Below are 15,762 nucleotides of genomic sequence, written 5' to 3' on the forward strand. Positions count from 1 at the left end.
TTTTATGTCCCACGACCACGAGGCCGATCGATGAGAAGCACGGCTTCTCGATATGTTTGAGTCAGGTATGGACAGAACCTCTTTTGCCCATCCGTAAATGGGAAAGGTACGGGTATTACCCATTTGGTTTCGTACGATAGACCAGAGCATCGTCTTCTCCCGATTCTCCTCATCTCCCGTCCGGCCGCCTCCGCCCCTTCTCTTCTCTTCTCCAGTTCGGCAGCAGCCTGGCGCCGCCGCCCCTCCTCCCCGTCTCGCGCCCCCACTGCGCCGCCCCTCCTCCTCCCCGGTGACCCGGCGCGGGACGGCTCAAGGAGGAGAGGGCACTCCTCCTCCTCTCCGGTGCCCAGCACCGCCTCTCCCTCCTCGCCGGCGCGGGATGGCGTCGGTACGGACCGACGCCACGTGCTCGATTGGAGAATTTTCTGTCTTGATTTGATTTTTATGGTCTTGATTCCTACCGCTATTCAAAAGGTATGAGTAAAACAGGCAATGGGCAAATTTTGCGGAGGGTAAGAATGGGGATTCGTACTTTGGGTATGGGGAGGGCAAATCACGGGTTGACCCAAACCCTCCCCAACGGCATCCTAAAGTATAATGCAAAGGTAAGCTTTTTGGTTTTTTATCACATAAACCGCATTCCTGGACCAAATTCTAGCGAAAACCGGCTAATAGCATAATTGACACCAAGACCCACCTGTTGGCCACATAAATAACCATCTTAGCTAATTGCGGTCTGGTCTGGTTTTCTGTTGGTTCTGACCGGTTTAGGCGGCCTTGGAGCTGCTATAAGAAGAAAAATCATGCGAGAAGGAGGCTACTCTTTTTCCTTCTCTCTCGCGCTCCCTCGCTCTCCCGCTTACCGCCGGAAGAGATGAAATTGAAGGAGCCTGCCGACGAACTGGAGTTGTCCAACTGATTATCAAGTGGATCTTCCCTCTCTTACGTTCAAGTGAGTTGGGTTTTGTTCATTTGGTTTTCGATTTTGGGATTAGGGTTTCGGGCAAAATCGGGAAGGGGGGTTGTCAATTTGGTTCCAGTTGGTCATCTACGGTACCGGGAAGGTAGGAATTGATGCTTTGGTCACTTGTATTATTAGGAATCTGGCAAAGTGCCAATGTATGTAGATGATTTGGAGTACTTCGGTTAGGCGAGGAGTCTGTTTTGAGGTGCTACCGTGGGATGATACAAGTTAGAAGGGTTGCTTTTGAAGGCCGTTTTACTGGTCGTCATTTCATCAGCTGCTGCAATGAGGTGAAGCATATTGTATTTGGTTTATTGTGGTTATTTGGAACTCTTTATTTTTGGCTATAAGTTTGAAGTTTTTGCTGGATGAAAACCAGATGGGATTACATATCATGATATGATCCAGAGTGGCGTCCAACAATGGAAAGGGCTCTGGAGAAGCTGTTGGGCATGCGAGAAGCAAAAGAAAGAGAGTGAGTTGTCCCTTGGCCACTCCCCCCCTCCAAATAAGCTCCTGGGCCGCCTGAACCAGGCGAAAACTAAACCAAACTGCACTAATCTAAGCCATTTAGTACTTAAGGCCGGCATATAAAAACTTGAAGCATGAGCCTCACCGGTCTGGTTTTCAAAACTAGGCTCTCAAGAAGAACACCTTCTCCCATCCCTCGATCTATCACTCAATCCCATCGGTCTATGCATGAGGAAACGGATCTAGAAGTTACAAGTCTTCATTAAGCTTGTGGCGGCTTGCGGTAGCACGCGACTACGCGAGCAGCAAGGGCAGCGGCCCTTCCCGTGCCCTCCACTCCTCCAGTGCCTAGATCCGGTGGCAGGGATCTACGTCTTCAACGGTTGTCAACGTCGATTTCTCCACGGTCAGTTCATGTCCTCTTCCTTGGTCGCCGGTGGCACTATGCCAATGCCCACGATAGCGGCGTGTTATCTCCCGAGCTCCAGCGGCGCACTTCATTTTCTCGTGGCAACCGCAACCGCTCCTCCGAGCACAGCCCGATGGATGTGAAGGAAGAGAGAAAATGATATTTTATTCCTTATGACCGAGCCTCAAGCTAAGACCAACTTTCATTTTTCCAGAATGTTTAAGATCGACCTCAAGCTGTGTGAAAGAAACCTTAAAGGCAAAACACCTTTTAATTTGGTGGTGGAGTTGTCGACGTATGACTCCACCCACTAGAGTTCAAATCATGATGTTCATATTTCTCTACATAAACCACTAGACACGGTCTGTAATAAATGTTTGGGCTACACACCATGTGACTGTGAGTTTCATTTCATGAAATGGAACATGACGGTTGGGCCGGTTGATCTAAAAAATCAGACGACTAAAAAATACACGGTCCCTAACCAAATATGGAGTACAATAATAATTTGATATTCCATTTGTACTTTGAGTGATGCATTCGGTTTCCAAATAAAAGTCCAAGCTATGTTGATCCCGTCGAGGCGTGGAGTAGAGAAAGGGAGTATATTTGTGGACGACGGGAGTATGATCAATGGGGTATGAGCTACGATTGACTCGAGAGTGTGATCAATGGGGTATGAACTATAAGACCTTCCCTTGATGATTGATTGATTAACAAGACAATCCAACCAGACGGTATCTTACTTACAGATCGTACATGTAGTTTATGCACAGCTTACACAGCGAGCCAAGATCGTCATCCCCTAGGCACTACTAATGCACATATGGTTACGACGCATCGCTCGCGTCGTCACGCCTGGCCCTCTCGACCACCTCGCCCACGCCGGCGCCGGCGCCGTCCACCCAGTAGGCGTGCCACAACGGGGACCGTCGCCTCGGTGGCGTGGACCCGACGCAGCCCGAGAGGCAAGCCTCGAACTTGGTGTCCCCGGGCCGGAGCATGGCCGGCAGCGGCATCCTGACGCCGCGCGCGGCGCACGCCTCGTGGCGCGGCGCGATGCGCGTGGCGAGCGCGTAGGAGAAGTACTCCGGGAAGTCGAAGAGCTCGTCGGCGCCCCGGCCCATGGCGCCCAGGAGGTACTCCGCCTTGGGCCGCATGTTGCCGTCGATGCCGTAGCAGAAGAGCGCCGGGAATCGCCGGGCCATGGAGCGCGCGGCGCGGGAAGGGAGGCCCAGCGACTCCTCCAGGAACTCGATCCGCGGGAGCAGCTTGCCCTCCACGGAGAAGGAGAGCAGGTCGGCGCGGCGGTGGAGGTCCGGAACGCCGAGCGCGCGGAGGAAGTAGAGCGTGGGCCGGAGCCTGGCGGATACCGGGGACACGAGCAGGCGCGGGCGCCGCCGCAGCACGCGGGGGAGCTCATCGGCGGGCACCCCGGCCTCCTCGGTCAGGAACCGCAGCGCCGCCCGGATGGTCTCCACGGGCACGGACATGAGCTCCGGGCACATACCCGCCGCGCGCCGGAGGTCGTCTTGCGGCACGCCGGCCTCGAGCAGGACCGCCGCGGCGTCCGAGGCCACGGGCGGCGACGGCAGCACGTGCTCCATCAGGGCCGGGGCCGGCGCTGGCGCCGTTGGGGGCGGGAAGCCCGGGACGGCGAGGCTGCTCGGCCTGGCTCTTAGCGCGACGGCCACGACGCGGAGGCGGCGGGGCGCCGCTGGCCTCGAGAGGCGGCCGTGGCTGGCGTGGCGCAGAAGGAGCTCCTCCATGGCCGAGCCCTCTTCTTGGGAATGAGCCTCAGACTCAGAGCAGCTGGAAACTTGGGAGAGCGTGGTGAACACTAGACCAGAGGGAGATGGATTTGGCGGATGGTGACGAGGAAGGGGATAAGGGGTGGGTGGGACAAGGCGGGAGAGCGGGCGGGAGGATAGGGGGCGGAACGGGGAGGAGTGATTGGGCCAGGTGTGATCTCCCGGGATTTTTCGTCGCAGACGCCGAGAAGGTGGGGGCACGCAGGGAGCGACGCAAACGCAGCCACAATTTACTTTCACGGCCGTTTTTGCCGTTGAAATGAAAATGGAATAGTATGATGTTCCCTTCTTCGGTTCTTCCATATATGCAAGTAAAGGAAGATATCTTTTATATTTATTTATTTGCCAATAGGTTTAGAACCCAAAACTAATGAAGATTTGGAATTGTGTACTTCCATTTTATTGCACCCATTGCAGTTTTAACATCTGAGAGACTTGTAAATTTGCACTAAAATCACGACAAGTATTTAGGAACAGAGGGAGTAATCAGACAAGGCACGAGTTAGGAAAGAGAAGTTAGAAAGTGTCCTTTTGATTTTCAAAACCTATAAGCCAGGGTATTCTGTATATTTGGTATTTTCGGTCAAATCTATTTGGTGTTTGGGTATTTTAGGTTCTAAGAAACGAGAATCGAATTCATAGGGGGGGAAAGCAAGGACCGAACCCAAATAAAAATGATCATTTGGTTCGGTCTATTCGATCTCCGAATAGACCAAAAAATGTGGACTCTTGTTGTCACGTGAGCAGCGGATCAAATTATAAATAATGAAGTAATCAAAAGAACGAAAAAGGTAACAACACATGATGATTTCACAATAAGTCAATAGCAATCAATTGGGACTGCACATAACAACATATAATGTTGAGTTTGGTCCAATGGCTCAAGGGATTAATGTTTATAGAAAAATTCGTTCTATACTATTTGGGTTTTTTACGTTGAGACCCAGACTTGAAACCATGGGAAAATAAATGAACCCGAACCTCGATGACTAAATAGTCTGACAATTATTCGGTCTATTCGGGTTTGATTCAGTTTTTTGGGTTTAAAGTACTGTCTACATTTGAAAAGTTATCGAACCTTCTAAAAATAACCTGCCATAGCCAGGCTGGGCTGCAGCCACCAGAGTTGCTAGGTGGATGCGGTGGGAGGGACTCTCCATCTAGCTCAGGAAGGAACAAGATAGGAGAAGAGGGTGAGAGAGCCGAGAAGGAGGGAGGGGGGTGGGGGAGCGGAGGTGGAGCGGACTGGCTTCTGACGGGAAGGGTGGACGCAGGCGGCGGAGGAACCCTAGCCGCTTAACATCGGCCGTATCCTTGTAGCATAAGGCTTCATTTGGTATTACGGTGAATTATCATAATCCCGTTTTTGAACTATTTTCGTGTTTGGCTAACTAATTTTCACTATTTTCATGTGCATTTTTATCACGTCATATTATAAAATAAATTCAGCGCATCACAGTTCAATAAAACAAAACTGAGCCTAATAGAATCCTCAAAATTGCTCAGAAGAAAATTACTATTCCAAAGCGCCGTCGAAGTAATCCAAAGCGCAAACTCGGCTAGGTCCAAAAATAATGATCTTTCTCTGCATGCGAGAAGAATACGTGAATACAGGACTCTACAGAGGACCTAGTTCAAAAATCGACCGCTCCACTTGTTCGTCGAAGTTGGAGGTTGAGGCTGCCGTCTCCCCATCCACGCCGAGAGTCCAAAGTCCAAACCAATCCGGAACCCCGAGATCCATCAGCAGCAGCGGCCGCCGGCGATGGAGAAGGGCAAGGGCCTCGCCCGCCGTTGGGCAGTGGAGCTCCACGACGCATCCTCCTCCTCGTCCTCCTTCCCGGACCCCCCCGGCTTCACCAGATCTGCTCCCGAAGCGGTACTCTCCTCCTCCTCTCTCTCTTGTGCAGCTGCTCTTTTGCTCGCTTTGATCGCGGAATTCACCTGCTGTTTCCCTTGGCATGCAGGATGACGCCGCCACTGCGCGGCAGCGGAAAGATTCCGAGGTCGCCTGGAAGGGGCAGGTTCGCTCGATTTCCCGATGCTTTGTATTACCTTCATAGGACGATAGATCCAGGGTCTTGATACTTTGGGAACAGTAACAAATTAGTGTGGATTGGCGAACTTGTTTAGGTCTAGCATCTTCTAAACAATTAAGGAGGAACTAGATCCTGATACTTCATTGTCTAGGCCGATTCTTCCAAGCTCTCTTGCTAATCTCTAGGTTTGGGTCTGTGTAACTAAAGTGTCTGTGGTCTTGGTGTGAGCAGAAAGCGTGGGAGGTGGCGCAGGCGCCCTTCAAGAACCTGATGATGATGGGTTTCATGATGTGGATGGCTGGCAGCACTGTCCACCTGTTCAGCATCGGCATCGTCTTCTCTGCTCTGTTTCAGCCCTTCAACGCACTCCGATCCGTCGGGAAAGGTAGTATCTTGACGCAAAGCGATTCTCAATATGGTTTGCTAGTTCAGCTGAAGGGACTGCTGACTCTGCTACTTTAGGACCGTTTAGTCGGGCACTTCTGATTTATGTTCTTTACCTCGTTATTGGGGGTTATAGTGTTTGTATGGGTTAATGCTATGATTATTTATACTAAAGTTGTACTAAATCAGCGACACTTGTTATGGATCGGAGGGAGTATATTTTATTGCCCCCTGATGCATCAGATGGTAAACCTTTAGGCAGTTTCTATGGTAAAACAGGGGTGTTAACTCATGTTACTGTGACCTCAATAAAGAATTAGCATCTCGTTACATGTTGACAAGAAGTAATTTATTTTCATTTGTTCTGGTAACATGAAGATACCTTCACCGAGTGATGAGTAGTGCTTCATTAAGAATTTGAACAACATAAAGTACCGAATTATCAATGAAACGAGACAACAGTTGTGGTTTCTCTTGATATGATAAATGGGAAATAACAGTATGGTTCTGTAATAACTAATGGCTCCATGCTCTTTGATTATACCGGGTAGAGGAAATACATGCTTCTATGGTCTGTTACCATGTTCTTAGTTTTTTGTAATGAGCTTTTATAGGCGTCACGTACCAAAATAGAGATAGTATTATTGTCCATGTAATTCAGGATTGTGTTTTCCAATTTCTGTACACTGAGTTTTTCATTTTGTAATTCTGTACTTCTGTTGCAGTTTTTGAACCATTCAAGGACCCCAGGGTGGATACACTTGCACCTAAGTTGCTCTTCATTGCTCTCAACTTGGCTGCTATGGGTTTGGGTGTATGGAAGGTTAGTCGTAATAACATTTTAAGGCTGGATTTTCATGTATTTCGATAAGCACTTCAGACACTTGATTATCCTCTTCTACAGCTTAACACATTGGGTCTTCTTCCAACAAATGCATCTGATTGGGTATCTTCGCTGTCTCCTGCTCGGGTATGTTGTTGATAACTCCCAAATTGCATGTTGTCTCGGTGCTATGTTTTCATTGGTTGTGACTAAATGTGCATATTGGTTATTCTTCTTCTTGACTGGTGCTCGCTATTCTTTTTAAAACTGTTACTCAATTTGCTGCTAGCTGCTTGTACTGATTGCAGTTATGTGTAATAGCCAGATGGAATACTGGTTCATCTGTTCAGCACAGCTGCAGAATGGGGTGGATTGGAATGTGTTATATAGTATTATAGTTATATAGTTTTAGGTTTTCCAGTCGGCTTCCAGTTTTGGAATGGGTTTAAGAAAAATAACGGTTTGGTCTTGAGTTGGATTTACTAACATAATACAATCTTGATTGGGGTGGGTTTGGAATTTTTGGTTCACAATCGTTTCAACCTGGTGGAGGCTGTTTGTGTCTGTGGTTTTGAGGAGTCCATGTGTATCTGTGATCGAGAGTAGCGTCAGCTGTTGTGGCATCCTTCCTCTTCCAGCCTGTTTGTCCGGTCCCTCCACCTTAGATCTCCTGAAGAGGCACCAGCTGCCTCCTCCAGAGACTCATCAAGGAATCTGAACTATCTCCTGGACTATTTGGTCTGACATGATCAGCTCTTGTTGAGTTACCCGAGAAACTGAAAAAAGAAGAGCAGTGTGCATATGGGAGAAGCTGAGGGAGGGACCATGGTGTCTAGTGACAGGCCTATGGCTGAGGAATTGCTGGCGGTGTACATTTGGATACATGAGAATATGAGATGGGTGTTCGGCATTTTGATACTCGTAAACCACTAACTCATACATTAGATGGGTGGTTGGCATTCTGATACACGTAAACCACTAACTCTGTAACACATTGAGATGTACCTTTTTTTTCATGCTTGCTAAGAATGTCTTGCGCTACAACTGGCTCCATGGCGTCTTGGGTGGATTCTGACCTCCACACGAAGTGTCAACCCTTGGCTGGCTAATCGGGATGCTGACTTCCACGCGAAGTGTCAACCCTTGGTCTGGCGTGTCGGAGGACCGTGGCCAACAGGTGCACCGGTGCAGCGCACACATCATGTCATGGGTACCAAAGGGCACCTGGCAGTGTCTGTTGTCCTATAAAGAACAATGATTGGTTTTAATCAAGTATTGACCAGGGTAATGCTTTGGTTTGAAACAGGTTGCCCAAATGGTTTCAAACCACATTAGGAAAATAGTTTGGTTCATTTTGGGTTGAAATGTCATGCGGGTTGGTCTGAATTGGACTCTCTTGCCAGTGAGTGGATTGGGTGGTGTGGGTAACTGAAGCTTGTTGCTATGGGCTGCTGGACTGGAAATGGGTTTCAACCCATTCTGAGGCCTTAGCATGATTGACATGAAGCCTGTACAAAATCATTTATAACACGAAACGACAGTGAAGATCTCTTCCGGAAACTGCCTTAATTAAAGATCTCTTCCACAGCAACCTTATGTACCAAATACTGATCCTTGCCAGTAAAACATGGTATCGGGCACTGGTAGATCTTGGAAATCTGTTGATAACTACTTTAAATAAACATGCTTGTGCTCTAGCAAGTGTGCATTAGAAAAATTATAATGTACCGCCCTCCTAGTTAGCAAAATCAAGGTCCCTATAGAGACCAATAAGACATTGAAATGCACCCATTTACTGCTGTAACTTCTTAAGACTGCTTTCTAGGTGAGCTAAATTTAATCGATTTCTACACATTATTTCATCTCTTTGCCTCCAAGCGCAATCCGTCGCCCTATTAAAACTGATGCAAGTCCAAGAAGCTGTTGGTTGCCAACATTGTAATGCTATAGTTTGTACATAGAATGTGTATCGGTATATATTGTCTGCTCTGATTAAAAATTATTTTTCTCATGACAGGAGGTTGAATATTCTGGTGGAGGGATCCCCTTGATCTAATGCCCTTTATGATCTTCTGTTCGTTAACTTCTTGGAAGTTTGACTAAGAAGTTGGTGTCTGTACTAAGTGAAATTTTACCCTGCAGATGGGAGAAAAAAAAGGTTTTATGTGGATTATTTGTATTAATTTTGGCTTCACGTGTACCACATTCGCATGGTATCTATAGACAAATCACAGGCCTAGCTAAAGATAGCTTGTTCAATTTTCTTGATCCCTTCTGCTTACCATGTCTGTTTCAATAGACTTGCTAATTCACCCATCAAATGTAGCAGATGAATTAGTTTGTCAAGATGCTTGAGATTTTGGGCTTTAGCTGGTTGAAGTTGCTCTGCATCAATTACAGTTCAAATTTCGCTGAATAGCATCTGAAATTTATGAACGTGTGGTAGGGCACCTTAACTTATACTGTACGGAACATGTAGTACTCAGTATAAATTTTTTCCAGTTCTGATCTTCAATAAAAAGGAAAAAGTTTACTATATCTGAGTTGCTTTATTAGTCTTTAGCACCTTGTTGCAAAACGGACAAAATTTTGCCTGAACGTTTGTAGTAAATACAGTTTTGCTGAACATAGATGCATAAGTATTTTTGATAATTTTAGAAATGTGAAATTGCCTTTGTTGAAGTGCGCAATGCATATTATGTTACTATCTCCTTTCAAGTATACAAGTCCCATCTTCAAAAATCACATTTATGAGACACGAGGACAAAGATAATAATTAAAGCTCTTGTTGATATTTTCAATAGAAGGGGTATTTTTGTGGTAAAAAAAAGATAATAATTAAAGCATGACAAAATGTCGTCAATTAATCCATTTGCCATTATATATGAGCATAGAGATGTTGTATTTAGGAATAATACATTTGCTAACTTCTATAAAATTTTTTGAAGCATGTAAGATTTCAAGATCAGAATAAAGTAAATTCACTTGAAGAAAAATATAGTTGGCGATATATCCACTGCAAAAAAATCTTAGTTCCATGCAAACTTACAAACTATCCCAGTGGATCATCGGTTCTTAAACGTGCTACGTAAATCAAAAGTCGGAATTAACCATTACCAAGTGTAGGATAATTATAAGGGGTATGTGAAAACATGTTTAAGTGTGTGTTTTGATTTCCACCTTTGATCTGCACCACATAATTTTAATCGGATGGTCCATGCGAGTAGTTTGTAAGTTTGTGTTGGATACTTGCCTATTACAACCAATCAACTTGCACCGGTTAAAGGGACATTTTTGCACAAAAAATTGCCTTGTAGCTTAATTTAGATACAAGTCTTGTAGTACCTCATTTTTAAGTATAAGATGTTACAACTTTGTAATAAGTCAAACCTCTTAAAATTTTACTATGTTTATAAAATACTGTAATAATATTATAGTATCAAATAAGTATATTATCAAAAATCATGATGGATTTAATAAAACTTTATTTTCGAAAAGGAGGATAACTTCCGGCCTCTGCATCGGTTGATGCACACAACCATAGGATTTAATAAAACTAATTTGAAGTTGTAGTTATTAGTAGTTTTGTTTATAAACTTGGTCAAATTTTACGAAGTTCGACTTGAGTACGAAGTTAGGACAATCTATATTTAGCAACAAAGGAAGTATTCCCTCCGTCCCATATTAAGTGTCGAAATATTACATGTATCTGGATGTTTTCTAGACATAGATACATCCATACTTAGACAAATTTGAGACACTTAATATGGGACGGAGGGAGTACATCTTTGCTATGAAACCGTCAAGAAGATGAAAATACCCATAAAGACAACATGATAGTTAGACTATGAGCCAGTTCCAATAAAAGCCTGATGATAGTCTTTCCCGGATTTGAACTATGAACACAAACAGATGGAAATAAGAGAGAGGATGCTTATGGAGATTAGAGAGTAGAGGATGTGTTAGGAGACTGGGAAAGGGAGGATTATGGATTGTTATTCCAACTGACATGTTTGTCTTAGTTAGAGAAGATAAGAATTTGGTATTTGGAAGAATGAATGTACCGCCACCAACCGCAAACTTTATAAGTAAAAAAAGGTTGCACGTAATTTTGTGAAACCTCAAAGGTTAGGAGTTTGCACATAAACATACACCAAAAAGTGACACACATCTAACCTTCCTCCTCTTAATCTTAAATCAGACAATAAAGCAATTGGCATTGCAAAGCATTGATTTGGAGTCAACTGAAAGCCAATGTCAACACGAATGCATAGACAATGAATGCAAACAATCCAATTATAGGCAGCATCGTTGCGACCATCTTCTGGTCCTAGCTTCCCTCCCGGCCGCCCACATCCCGCATGCATTTCCACCATGTTTATCCCTTGTCCTCTTCACCTTACACTCCCGTTTCCCCGCCATTTTCATGGTGGGCCCCCTCCCTTCCTAAACCCGTCCCTACCATTGCCAGGGACCAGGGTGGCCACCGTCCCCTTCCCCTGTTCCGTGCCGGCGTTGTCGCCATTGCTGGCTAGCGCCCTTGCCTTGCCGGCGGCAACCACTCCGGCCACCCTTACGTAATACGTACGCTCCTTCAATTTATATCGTCTCGCCAGCTCCGCTACGCTCCGGCGGCCGGACAGACGGACGTACATACACACGATGCCTCCTCCAGCAGCCGGCTGCGTCGTCGCCGCCATTGTTGCGCTCCTCGTCCTGCTCGGAGGAGACGAGGTGACCGGCATCCGCGTGGACGCCGCCATGATGATCCGGCAGCCGTCCGAGTCCGTCCCCGCCACGTTCCGCGAGGCCCCGGCCTTCCGCAACGGCGCCGAGTGCGCCGGCGCCGGCAGCGAGAAGGTGAACGTGGCCATGACGCTGGACGCCAACTACCTCCGCGGCACCATGGCCGGCGTGCTCTCCATCCTCCAGCACACGGCGTGCCCCGAGAGCGTGGCGTTCCACTTCCTCGCCACCCGGATGGACGGCGACCTGGTGGGCATGGTGCGCGCCACCTTCCCGTACCTGGACCTCCGCGTGTACCGCTTCGACCCGTCCCGGGTCCGGGGCCGGATCTCCCGCTCCATCCGCCACGCCCTCGACCAGCCGCTCAACTACGCCCGGATCTACCTCGCCGACACGCTGCCCCCCGACGTGCGCCGTGTCATCTACCTCGACTCCGACGTCATCGTCGTCGACGACATCCGAACACTCTTCTCCGTCGACCTGGGCGGCCACGTCGTCGGCGCGCCCGAGTACTGCCACGCCAACTTCACCAACTACTTCACCGACGCCTTCTGGACGGACCCGGCGCTCAGCGGCACCTTCCGGGGCCGCCGCCCTTGCTACTTCAACACGGGCGTCATGGTGATGGACGTCGACAGGTGGCGCAACGGCGGCTACACGAGGCGGGTGGAAGGCTGGATGGCCGTGCAGAAGCAGAAGAGGATCTACCACCTCGGCTCGCTGCCGCCGTTCCTGCTGGTGCTCGCCGGGGACATCCAGGCCGTCGATCACCGGTGGAACCAGCACGGGCTCGGCGGCGACAACGTCAAGGGCCGGTGCCGAGGCCTGCACCCGGGGCCCATCAGCCTGCTGCACTGGAGCGGCAAGGGCAAGCCGTGGCACCGGCTCGATGCGCGGCGGCCGTGCGCCGTCGACTACCTCTGGGCGCCCTACGATCTCTACCGGCCGTCGTCGCCGGTGCTCGAGGAGTGAGCAGCACCTACACCATACAATCAGAAAAAAGAGCTAAAGTAATCATCATCAATCACTCAGTTTCTGCAGAACAGACATGCATGCATGCGTGCAAAAAGCAAAATTACACGATGGATCATCTCCATGCATGCATGTATGTCAAATGCATCTCTTCCTATCACGTACGCACGTTAAAAATGTGCATCAAACAAGGTTGAAGAAATGGTGGTGGTACGTACGTACGTAGAAGAAGAGAATCGGTGCTGTTTCTTGGGGTCTAGCTTGATTTGGGAGGTTAAATTGAGGCAAATTGTGCTTCTTGGTTATCGATCTCCCTTTGGGTGGGTTCTTGTTTAATTTGTTCTGCTCATCGTCGTTTTGTATAGGCCATTCTGTAATGTGTAAAGATTAGTGTGCACGGTGGGAGGTGAGGGAAATTGACTCTCAAAAATGTATGTATACCGCTGTGTATATATTATCAGTTTATATTTATACAAGGACAGATCGCTTCAAAATTAAACAAACACCTCATGTTGAATGGAATGATTGGCTCGTTGAGGTCAAGTTTGCGACGGTTGTTGACCAATTCTGTTGTTCTCAGTTTGTGCGCATGCGCACAAACTTAGAACTCTGCCATAAATAGTACGCTTAACACGTATGATTGGATATATTTCTCCTCGGTTTCAGTACGTAAGAGTTTAATTATGATCCTAAACTCTCATTTCTTGCCAATTATGCCAAAAGCCGAGTGCGAAAAAAGAACAAATGTAAAATTAGTTTTGTTGTCGTAGTAGAACAACACTAGATTTAGGAGCTTGAGAGTGCAGTCGTTATTGAAGCTCTCTAGACCTATCTTCTTGAGTTTATTTAAAAGATGCTCTTTAGATCTCTCTTCTTGAGTTTATTTAAAAAACGATGAAATGAGTTGCACACCTCTTGAGCTGTACGTAGGATACATGACATGACCATGGATGAATTTTGGTGGGAGATACAAAGAGAGGAATCCTTGAACTACTTGGAGCCCCTCGTTTTCTCTTACACGTATACTTGGGTCTTTTTCTCGTGTCAAAATAAATAAATAAACAATTAACTTCTTGTCTAGCTTCGGTGGCTCGAAAAATCCTTGTCGCGCATGTCGACTAAGTGAAGTCTCTTGTTGCCTTGGTCTCTTGCCACGTACGATCAAAACTAAAAGAGGGATGCAGAGTAGAATACATACTTATTAATTAAGTACTCCCTCCGATTCATATCAAGTGTCTCAAATGTAATACAAACCTACTAAAAGTTGCAGTAAATATGAGACACTTATTATGGATTAGAGGGAGTACTCAAATTTCATCTGATTCGTAAAATAGCTTTATCCATATGACTCAACGTAATGTCCAGTTGGGTTCTGCCAAGGGTCAACTTGTGTGAGGTTCTGACACGAATATGATGCTCCAAGTTTGAAAGGGACAGAATATGTTATTTTCAGTTCTCAATTCTATTGGTTTGTAATTTTCTCCATATGCGGTTAAAACTATTTATTGGATCCTTTGTTAAGGGCTTTATGTTTTCCCTTTTAGAAAAGCATCGACACATAAAGAAACTAAGTAAATTTCATAGAACCACACATTTCGTGGCTAGGGTTTCACAGAACCGCAACACTATTTTCTCACGGAAACACTCTTGAGACAAGTCTTGTCAAAAAATTAAGCCCAAATCCACCGGTTTTGTGCGTTTCGACGGCAATTCTGACATATGGGCCCACATGTAAGTGTGACGTCATCTCTTAACGGTTTTTTTACTTGACATGTACTCGACTCGTTCTTGAGATCTCCTCTGGGTTCGGGTCGCTAAGTAGGTATTTCCGCCACATAGACATTTACATGTGGGGCGCACATGTCAGAAACACCGTCAAACCAACTGAACCGAAAGTTTTGGGTTATTTGAGAAGCCCTACCTCACGAGTTGTGGTTTAGTGAGGAAACTAACGCCAATTGTGGTTCCCTAAAGCATAGCCACAAAATGCGTGGTTCTGTGAAATTTACTTTCAAAAATTAGGTGCATGAGATGAATTGATTCTGAGAGGTTCTTTGCTTTTTTTTAGCCTAGCCATAACACTGAAAGGCTCTTTGTTGCTTTTACACTTGAACTTCTCATAAGACAACGAAATGGCTACCGTACCGAATCAGCAACGTAGATAGTTTTCTTTGCATATTATAATAAGTATGAGCCACATGAATTTAATTTTGTTGAGGAAAAGACGGTCGTTTCCATCATTCGATTAGCAGAGAGAAACTGTACATGCCACCGGACCCAGCGGGTCCGGCGAGGGAAAAAGAAAAGAAAACAAACAACCCCACCGGGAGTTAAGTGTCTCCCAGGTCAAGAGAGGAAGCTATCACGCGGCTCTCAATATCCTCCCACACAAGGAAGGCAACATCTAAAGCTGGAAGGGCCTTGGAGCGGAAAATGCGTCTGTTCCGCTCTTTCCAAACCCCCCACCAAGTCGCTATCATCCTACCACTGAGCATCCGTTTCTCCTTCTTGGGGAGGCCACGGAGCATGTCATCCTAGTGAGTGTTAATGTTCGTGGCGAGAGGAGGTGTCGCCGTGGTTGAGGAGCTCCAAGCTTGGATGTGGTTCCAGACCTCCATGGTGAAACTGCAATCCCGACAGAGGTGAAGGATCGTTTCGCCGTGGATGAAACAAAGGCGGCAAATAGGGTTGTGTGGCCATCCGCGTATGGCAAGGTTGTCCGACGTGAGGATCTTGCCATCTGCCACCGTCCAAGAGAAGAGTTTGCATCTTGGAGTCGTCTCGGCCTTCCAGATCTTCTGCGAGTTGAAGGGAGGGAGGGACCGATCCAAGGAATTGGATGCGGTAAGCCGAAGCCGCGGTGTAGGAGCTTGAGGGGGTCAACCGCCATGAGATGGAATCGTTCTCTGTCGACAAATAAATCTCCTGAATGCACTCCCAAAGAGCGACGAAGTCGTTGATTTGTTGGGTGGTGTCAAGACGAAGCAGGGCCCGTACCCAATTTCCGTTTGCTAACTCCTTCCGGACAGTGCGATTCTTGCGGGAGGCGATGGCAAAGAGCCCGGGCCATCTGTCCCTCGGTGCAGAACCGTCCGGTAGCCACATGTCATGCCACATGAATTTAATCGAAATGAATTAGCATA

At 47.0% G+C, this 15,762-nt stretch overlaps 3 protein-coding genes across 3 annotated transcripts; 2 read left to right on the plus strand and 1 right to left on the minus strand.

Annotated features, from left to right (window-relative positions):
* Positions 1-2,469: 2,469 nt before the first annotated feature.
* On the minus strand, positions 2,470-3,745 carry LOC100822472 (transcription termination factor MTEF1, chloroplastic). The gene has a single exon (XM_003557823.4). The coding sequence runs from the start codon at positions 3,611-3,613 to the stop codon at positions 2,675-2,677; it is 939 nt and encodes a 312-aa protein (XP_003557871.1). The 5' UTR covers positions 3,614-3,745; the 3' UTR covers positions 2,470-2,674.
* Positions 3,746-5,289: 1,544 nt separating this feature from the next.
* On the plus strand, positions 5,290-9,270 carry LOC100824221 (ER membrane protein complex subunit 4). Its single transcript, XM_003557829.4, has 6 exons — positions 5,290-5,534; positions 5,623-5,679; positions 5,926-6,079; positions 6,804-6,901; positions 6,983-7,048; positions 8,919-9,270. Exons 1-6 carry the CDS (start codon positions 5,421-5,423, stop codon positions 8,955-8,957), a joined length of 528 nt encoding a protein of 175 aa, XP_003557877.1. The 5' UTR covers positions 5,290-5,420; the 3' UTR covers positions 8,958-9,270.
* A 37-nt stretch (positions 9,271-9,307) lies between these two features.
* On the plus strand, positions 9,308-13,122 carry LOC100842064 (probable galacturonosyltransferase-like 4). The gene has a single exon (XM_024456660.1). The coding sequence runs from the start codon at positions 11,564-11,566 to the stop codon at positions 12,617-12,619; it is 1,056 nt and encodes a 351-aa protein (XP_024312428.1). The 5' UTR covers positions 9,308-11,563; the 3' UTR covers positions 12,620-13,122.
* The last annotated feature ends 2,640 nt before the right edge of the window (positions 13,123-15,762 follow it).

The sequence above is a fragment of the Brachypodium distachyon genome, chromosome 1, assembly GCF_000005505.3.
Source record: "Brachypodium distachyon strain Bd21 chromosome 1, Brachypodium_distachyon_v3.0, whole genome shotgun sequence".
Taxonomy (NCBI): domain Eukaryota; kingdom Viridiplantae; phylum Streptophyta; class Magnoliopsida; order Poales; family Poaceae; genus Brachypodium; species Brachypodium distachyon.

Coding starts and splice junctions, on each gene's coding strand:
- LOC100822472 (XM_003557823.4), bottom strand. CDS start 3,613: ATGGAGGAGCTCCTTCTGCGCCACGCCAGCCACGGCCGCCTCTCGAGG.
- LOC100824221 (XM_003557829.4), top strand. CDS start 5,421: ATGGAGAAGGGCAAGGGCCTCGCCCGCCGTTGGGCAGTGGAGCTCCAC. Junction 5,680..5,925: donor AGGTCGCCTGGAAGGGGCAG/GTTCGCTCGATT, acceptor TGGTGTGAGCAG/AAAGCGTGGGAGGTGGCGCA. Junction 6,902..6,982: donor TGGGTTTGGGTGTATGGAAG/GTTAGTCGTAAT, acceptor CCTCTTCTACAG/CTTAACACATTGGGTCTTCT.
- LOC100842064 (XM_024456660.1), top strand. CDS start 11,564: ATGCCTCCTCCAGCAGCCGGCTGCGTCGTCGCCGCCATTGTTGCGCTC.